The 9,096-nt window shown below is 39.0% G+C and overlaps 1 protein-coding gene across 1 annotated transcript in view; it reads left to right on the forward strand.

Moving 5' to 3' along the window:
• Window positions 1-8,740, forward strand: part of UBE2QL1 (ubiquitin conjugating enzyme E2 Q family like 1) — a 31,871-nt gene extending 23,131 nt beyond the window's left edge. The window contains exon 2 of the mRNA XM_030551668.1: window positions 7,360-8,740. Coding sequence (XP_030407528.1) covers window positions 7,360-7,491 — 132 coding nt within the window. The 3' untranslated portion in view covers window positions 7,492-8,740. The remainder of the gene's footprint in view (window positions 1-7,359) is intronic.
• Window positions 8,741-9,096: the final 356 nt, after the last annotated feature.

Raw genomic sequence — 9,096 nt, forward strand, 5'->3', positions numbered from 1 at the left:
ATGAGATAAAAGTGAAAGGCTTCAATACAAAACAAATCATTTGCTAAAGTTTTCTGTTTGACATGACAGTCTTCCATAGCCAAAGTACCAGTCAGTACTAATTTTCTCAAAGTACCCATAGCATGACATAGAAGTGAAAAATTATTCCATAAAGCTGGTAATATGGGCTAGCTTAGTAATGGTTTATGTGAAATGCTGCTAATATTTAAATATTTTTATGTAACTTTTGAATATCTTTTTTAAAGGCTTGGTCCTGCTCCCTGAAGTCAGTGGGTGTTTTGCTTTTGGCTTCAGTGGGAGCAGCACCTACATCTGATTTCTGAGTGGTGGATGGGCAGTTCCTGCTTGCCTTTTTCCTGTGTAGCCACAGAGACGTCAATTGGGCTGTTCATCTGAGTAAGGCAAATAGAATTTGACTTGTGTTTAAAAATACTAATTTTTTTTAAAGAAGCATTTAGTTGTTCAAAGTTCTGCTTAGATAAATAAATGGTGATAGAAAACTGAAGTGTTGTTGTCCTCTATAGTTCTTTATTTTAACCTCAATTAGCTCATTATGAAAAGGACTTCACCAGTCCTTAAAAAAGATTCATTCATACTTTAGTAGTGCATGGAAATAGCTGATGGCACTTTTTGGAGTTACATTTGTTTTAAATGCCTTTATGAAAAGCTTCCTTTTTTCTGTTGCTTTTAAGTTTTATAGAACATTTTGATCAAGTCAACTCAGAACTGGTCTTTTATGAATTAGGGCCTGATACTTCAGATCTTCAGTCATGCACTTAGTCCTTGCTCATGGGAGCAATAACTATTCATGTGCTTTAGAGTTTACAGGATGGCACCCTTGTTTAGTTTAGTTTTACCAACCCTGAACAGGGAAGTGGCAAGAAAAAAGATGACCCTAGTTTAGATAAAACATTGATATGTGCAATCAAGATACAGCCAGTGCTGTCCATTTACGATGTTCAATTGCCAAAAGGCTCCTGCAAAGGTTAGGACTGCTACATTTTCAAATAATAAGCTTTAAAATATATTATAGGTGGGGCTGGTAGCATCACCTATTAAGAAGTTGCCTGATACTTTCCATTATAAACATGTGTGAGTCATAGGCAATGCCAGCATCCCTTGGCTTGAAGTGGTTTCCATCATACACAGGGTTTCCAATTTTATTCAATGGCTTTTAGCACCCCCACTATAAAATATGTTCCAACACCCTTGGTATGAATTGCCATTTTCAAAGGCTTATAACTTGGCAAATGTGGGTGGATTTTCACAGATATAGCAAAAGGAACTCCCTGACACTAAGGCCATGCCCCCCGCCAAACAAATGTCATGTTCCTGCTCCAATGCATGGAGATACTAGAGCATTTCAAAGAAAAGATCTCAATAATTTTTTAACATGAGGGAAACAAACATTTTTCCCTAGCCTCGTTCTTGGAAACAGCTCTACCAGTTAGCTGAAATTTAAAATTAAAAAAAAAAAATAGAGCCAGAGGCAGATATCTGACATAGAAAATGGAAAATTTCAGTCAGAATGCTGAAAGTTTTTCAACGTTATAAGTGAGTGGGAAATTTGGGGCAACTGTAATAATAGTTGGTGCTACCAACCCCTCAGATAGATAGAGCAGGGCCAGAAAGCAGCAGGAGAGTGATCTTACTGGGTGCTGGAAAGTCTCCCCCTCAGCTTGGGGAGCAGCTATTGAGCCCAGAACTCAGCTAAAGTCGGGGGACAACACAGGAAAAAAACAGGAACAGGCATGAGGGTCAAAGGGCCGAAACTAGGGAATCTGAAGGGGACACCAAGCGGAGAATCCTGGACAGTGCTCAGTGCTCCTCAAAGGTATCCAGGGAGCCAGTGGATGCCACTCAGAAGAACTCTGCCTGGATGCGTGAGGGAACACAGGAATGAAAACAGGCCTCACAGTTGCAGAGCCCTCTTTCAGCCAATCTCCTCTCCCTGGTGTTATAAAAGGCCATCTTGGCCATAGCTAGGAGAAGGCTGATGAGGAGGTCCCTCAACTTCATGGGGCCATGGATGGAGTGAGCATAAATGAACAGATCCGGGGAAAAGTGCAGCCAGAATCTCAATAAGAGTTTCTGGAGGAGCCGGAAGAGGGACTGCAACCTGTACAGGAGAGTGATCCTGTTGGTATCCAGGAAGGGGGCAAAGAGAGCCCGCCCACTGCTAAAGACCTCCCCCCAGCCTAGAAGGAGGATCCATATGTCCGTGATACCAAATAATTGTGGAGGACAACTAATGAGATAACAGGAATGGACGTGAGGTCACAGGATGATCAGAGCCTTATTACCTGTGGACTAAGGAGAGGTTACTACAGTGTAATTAGGGCACCTGAAGCCATTTAAGGCCCTGCCTGAGACCTAATAAAACCAGCTGCTTCAGTCAGACATGGGAGGGGAAGGTTAGTTGACTAGAGTTGGAGGCGGACTGGTGTTAACCAGAATACCAGAATACTAGGGGAAGGGAAAACCTGCCCAAGCAAAAAGAGGGTAAGCAGCCCACAAAGCTGGCACCTGGAGTAGGGGGCGGACCTTCCCTGCTCTTCTCCCTCCCCCACTGGGACACGAACAGAGCCCACAACACCCAAGAATAGGGGCAAGGGGCAGCACCGTGACCAATCACACTAAGGAAAAGCGTGGGACCCACCACAGTAGTGTTGGCCATTTGCCACAACATATACATATATATTCCTTTGAGACATTTATATCAAATCAATTTGAAATAATTTCATTTAGTATCAGAAGGGATTTCAGAATTTATATCTTATATATATATATATATATTTGTATTGCATACTGTATAGCTTGTTTGCTGTAGAGAAAAGATGACATATGTTCTCCCCAAAAATTCTATTTCTAGGCATCTCTAGAATGGTAATAGCTGCATCTCTGGAAATTAAAGAGTGGACAAAATGTGTCAGGTTCCAAAAACTTTCAGTTGATGAGACTTTTAAAACATGCCTAACTAGATCAGTTCCTGTGGGAGTTTAAGTGGATGCTGTTGGACTCATTTTCTGATATTATTTTTCCTTTTTCTCATGTGTCTATGCATGTTTAGTTTAGGATAAAAAGGAGAAAATATTTAATATAAAAACAAACAAATCCAGAATGTTACCTCAGCTGAATTAACCATTCAGAATGTGTTATTGTTTCCATTAAATCAATCTGATTAGTGTTTCTTGAAAAAAGAGGACAGTAGATTTTGTACCCGTGAGCATTTGAAAAGATGCTGAGAGTTATTAAATGCATTTATATATTACTTTTCTCAAACTGAAAATGAATATTTTCTGGGAAAATGTATTTACACAAATGTATGTGTTCATACAATTTTAAAAGGTAAACTTTAAAATTCTCAGTTATACCATAACAATTGTAACAAAAGCCCTATCACTTGAGATATTTTAAAGTAAACACTGGAAAATATACTGTATTGGGGAAAATTCCACATTGGTAGAGGAGTGAGAAAGATGACTTAATAGAGCTTTTCCATCTCTAATTTCTAAGGTTTTATTACATGAATTTAATGTCATTTTAATAGTAACTAGTTTACTAACTTCTAATAGTGATTAGTAATAGGAAACATTTCTGTACTATATTGTGATGTCTTTCTAGAAAAAGAAAACCTGTCCTGACCCTTTTCAAATAACCCTCTATTTTATCCTCATTCCTTTCAGTTTACAGTCCTGACTAGTTTGTTTGTTTTCTGCCCTGGTCAGTTTATTTAATATTGTGGACATTGTGATAAAATTGAATTAAGTGAAACATCATGCATAGGCATCTGCATTTTTTTCAGCTATAGGCCCAATTTGCATATGTGAAATTAGAAGTTAAATGCTAGCATTATTCTCAAGTAACGTCAGAGGTCCCAGACAAAACCACACAATTCAGAAAAAGATATTTTGTCCCACGCTTTTTTTTTTAAAGAGTGATTTGCACATGAAAAACATATTAACGCATGCAAACATTCACAACTGAGTACAACTATAGCCTCTAGTTCTGGTGAATAGTGGGGCCCTGGTCTACAATTAGGATCTCTAAGTGATGCCACAGTAGAAATAATCAATAATCCTAATATAATAAGCCAAGCCCTCTCATGAAAATAAATGGCAAAACTCACAATGATTTCAACTGAAGTAGGTTCAGCAGCACTATTTATTGCCTGATTTATGTCTCTTTGTCTATGATGGAGGGCTCCAATTTTTTTCATAGCATAGATCACATTTTAATAGAGATTGTCCACATGAGCATGAATTAGAGGGGAGGTGGCTCATAAGACAATCTCCTTATTTGCTATCCTATACTATCCCTGTGGAAACTACAGAAATTGTTTAAATTGAAAATTAATAGTAGGAACAGTGTTTAATGTATTTTTAGTTGCCTTTTAGTGCATTTTAGCAGCTGGAAATAAGGAAAAGGAACATGATCAACCAGTTTTTTGGTATCCACTTGCAAGTGCCCTGTGGACCACAAGTTGTCAGCCAGTCACAATTTGAGAACATCTAGTCTGTGACTATTAAAACACCTTTAACAGTTTCTAGAGTGTAGGTCTCAGGAGGGAAGGGGTATTTGTTCCATTTTGACTTTTATACTCTTGTTTTTAACTCCAAACTCAATTGCTTGTTCAGAGTAATCAGTTGCATGTAATTAGAGATGGCAATTTTCAGTTCAAATTACTTAGCTATTGTTAAAAGTCAACAAGAAATGCAGACTTACCAATAAAAGAACATTAATTCCCTGCTACCAATCTCCATTTTCCTGTCTATCAACTGAGTGTCACAGGGTTAACAGATCAGGAGCAAAATATGGGAATCAAAAATTGTGACCTGTATCTGATTTTCAGCAAAGTGTAGAAGAATAGGATATATTATTTGGTTACTTCTAAGTGTAACACTGTTGCACAAGAGCAACCACTTATCAGATCATTTTTGTTCTGTCTAACAAAGGCTTTCAAATCAGACTGTCAGATAATTATGAGAAACTGGTAGTTTAATAATCTAAATAAATTTTTACTTATTGGATATATGCTGGGGTGGGTAAACTTTTTGGCCCCAGGACCACATCTGAGTGGGGAAATTGTATGCAGGGCCATGAATGTAGGGCTCGGGCAGGGGGTTGGGGTGCAAGAGGGAGTGCAGGGTATGGGAGGGGGTGTGGTGTGCAGGAAGGAGCTCAGGGCAAGGGGTTGGAGTGCAGGAGGGATGTGGGATACAGGGAAGGGGGTTGGGGTGTGGGGTGTGGCAGGGGGCTCAGGGAAGAGGGTAGGGAGTTGGGGTGTGGGAGGGGGTGCGAAGTGTGGGAGCGGGCTCAGGGCAGGAGGCTCAAGGCAGGGGGTTGGGGTGCGGGCTCCAGCCCGACACTGCTCCTGAAAGTGGCCAGCACATCCAGCAGTGGCTCCCGGGGGTGAGGTGGGGTAGATGGCTCTGCCGTGCTCTGCCCTCGCCTGGGTACCACCCCCGAAGCGCCCATTGGTCCCGGTTCCCCATTCCCGGCCAATGGGAGCTGCGGGGGGCGGTGCCTGAAGGTGAGGACAGCGCACGGAGCCCTCTGCCTACTCCCCTGCCAGGGGCTGCAGGTATGTGGTGCCAGCTGCTTCTGGGAGGGGTGCCAGGCCAGGGCAGGCAGGGAGCCTGCCTTAGCCCTGCTGCACCACAGGGCTGGCAGTCCCGCAGGCCAGATTGAAAGCCCTGACAGGCCAGATCTGGCCTGCGGGCTGTAGTTTGCCCTCTCCTGATATATGCAATACAAATTAGCATTTTTAAGAGCAGTATTAGTATATAGTGGAATAAATTTGCAGCTATATTATTGTCTAGTGTCTGTGTAGTCTGCTGATTTCACAAATAATTTAATTCATACTCTCACCAAATGTGCAAAATTATTCTACAACTATTATATGTGATAAACTGTTAACAACCTATTACTTGGGTGTCATGTCAAACATGCATTTGATATAGTGTCCTGTCATACATTTCATACCCATATTTAATTCTGACCTAATGAAGATGCAAGGAGTTTGAATTTTTAGATTTTCATTTATCATAAAATTCATGGTATGCATGAATCATAAAAATAGAAATGGGCTGGTTGGTCTTTTTAATCCAATTTGAAATATTACTCTGTCTGTTCTTATATTGAAGAAAGAATATGATTGGGTGTTGGTCCATTTATTTTTTGCAGTTCAGATTATCAGAGGAAAACTATGTTGAATCAGCAGGAAAAGTGTCCTGTTGTTTAGTGATGTTACCATGCTATCACTGGGACAATTTACCATGTTGGCAGTTTCCTCTGGAGAATATCTTTGAGTATTTTAGTTATGAATTATTCATGGTGGACTGGATCATTCAGAGCATTATTAATGGACAACACAAGACTTTTTTCAGGATGCACAGAAGGCATGGATTTCATGATATTCATGTTTTTTATTAGGACTGGCACTTACTACCCTACATAAATTCCTTACTACACATGGTAATAAATCACAATATTCCAGAGAAGTGCAGGATTGGGCTGTTTATTGGTAAATTGCACACTTATATTAAAACTGAATTTATATGGAGAAGGTCTGATTAAATAAAAATTAACAGTAGATAACTGAGAATCGTGTGCTTTGTAGCATTTGGGTATAATATAGGATACACTTAGAAGCACATTCATATTGCAAGCTAGTTTTTACATTGGAAACAGCATTTAATCAACTATGAAAAATAAAATTTTTCTATTCAGAGAGGAAAAGAAGAGCATTAGTAACCTCAGTAAGAATATCATTCATTAATACTCCTTGATTTGTCTGTAAGTTGTAATTAGTGACAATAATCATGTATGGCACTATTTGAGCTTTTACACAATCTTGGGTCCTTAAGAAAGCATTTTCTGACCCCTGGGGTTGACATGCCTTAGAGAGGCACCAGACTAAGTTGGTGGGGGGGGAATTGGGAAGGGCAAAGGAGAAGGTTAGTATCGGTGGTGGGGAAAGCTGCAGAACTTGAGCCTCTCACTTTGCAAATGTGCTTTTACATCTATATAGTGGTAGGAGATTCCCTGAAAGCCATCCACCTTCCTCCTCGTTCCCATTATTCAACAATTAGATATTATATAATAAAGGGCTACTTTTGTGCGTCTGCCTGTCTTCTAACAATGTTGAGTGTCGTTGTTCTCCGCTGGGTGGACCTTCAGACCTGCTCAAGCCTTTGTGATGAGACAGAAGGCATAAAGGTCTAATACTAATACAAATGGAGTGTTTTATGGTATACCATTTGTGAATGCTTATTGTTTTTACTTGTTCAGTGCTTAAATTTGAATGGACCTATGTGTTCACATGTTTAATGAATGTTTTCTCTTTCTTTGATGCAGGGCCGTATCTGCAGAAAAGCTGGCAAATCAAAAAAGTCCTTCAGTCGTAAGGAAGCTGAAGCAACGTTTAAGAGTTTAGTGAAGACCCATGAAAAATATGGGTGGGTCACTCCTCCTGTCTCTGATGGCTGATATTTGCAACCTGCACATCAATGCTAAACAAAACAACAAAACCAAGTACTATGCCATCTCCTCAGTGCTGTACACCACCCATCCTTTTCTACTTCAGCTTCTGTTAGATACCATGAATGTCAAGGAGACATTTAAATAATTTGATCTGTTTACATAGGGAGAGAAAACAAATGCTGTTTAGGATTATGTTTTAAGACTGGCGAATGGTCATCTTTAAGTCACTTTAGAGCGGATGTTATGATTGTGTCATTTGCCCCATGCAGGTCATATTATCTTCATCTTCTTTCCATGACAGCAGCACCAGACATTAGTACTGGAAATTGCATCCATTACTGCTCAGTTCATTTAAATGTAAATGAAGCAGTTAATATTTAATAGGGAAGCAGTGCATTGCAGGTACATGTTTGCTGTGCTGTTTGTCTTTGTTTCCTAGCAGGTCAATATAACTTGAAGATGTGTCTTTATGTGGAGCTGTGGTCTGCTGTGACTACATTTAGACCTCATGTGTGCTCTATATATGACCTTTAATTCATAAAAGCAGAATTATAACAATGAAAGATTCTGGTGTTGAAAAACTGTTAAATGAAATCACCCAATTGGTCAAATTGTACTATCTATGCTGGTATTGTGGTATGCTGTTGTTCAGAGATAAACCAGTGTGATTAGATCAGGTGATATGGTGATATTTCAGATACCAGATGCACCCACTATAGGGCTCAAAGTGGTTGATTGTAGAATAGTTTTTATCTTGCCGTACAATGCAGTACTCCAACAACAGCATGGTTGCCTGTTAGCTTTTCAACGGCAATACGAAAACCAAAAAGCATAAATGAACCTTTAAAACTTATGAGTCATTTTAAAATGATGTACCAGTAACAAAGTAAAAGTCAGATTTTTCAAAGAAAGTGGAACAATTGGTTTGTAAGATGATTTGCATGGTTGAATTTTTTATTTTTACTCAATAGGCATTGTATGTACTTTGAGCCCAGTATCTGAGAAAACCCACTGATGTATATAAATGTCCTGTTATTTAATCATTAAGATTTAATTTTTCTCTTTTGTTCAATAATTTAAAACTTTCTAAGACTCCATGAAATTTGGAGATAATGTTTATAATAATATAATGAAAAAGCTTAAAAATGTGGAATCCAAATGGAAAATCGTACTGGACACATTCTGAATAAAATCACCAGTCCCGTTTCATTGCCTCAAGAATTCAATCATTTTAGGCTACTTTTGTTTTCAAATTATTAGATGTATTACTGTGAAACACTAGAAATCTTATTGATATATTATGCCTGCTCTGGCAGCATTTTCAATTAAAAGCAGGACATTATTGATTGTAAAATGCAGTCCAGAAAAAAATATATTATGTGTTTTTAGAGAACTGTCCATTACATGCTTAACACAAGATTAGGCCACTGCTTTTTATCAAAATGGCTGAACAGTCTCTGGCTACATTTTAACAGCACTGAAGAAATCTTTTATTCTAACTATTTATGTGCTTTGTGGGGTTTCAGCTTGCTTTAAAACTAAACAGAATAGAAAAGACCAAATGGATTAACTACAAATCAGAGTGTTGTAGGGCTAGTATAGAACAGTACT

The sequence above is a fragment of the Gopherus evgoodei genome, chromosome 2 (assembly GCF_007399415.2).
Source record: "Gopherus evgoodei ecotype Sinaloan lineage chromosome 2, rGopEvg1_v1.p, whole genome shotgun sequence".
NCBI classification, from domain to species: Eukaryota; Metazoa; Chordata; order Testudines; family Testudinidae; genus Gopherus; species Gopherus evgoodei.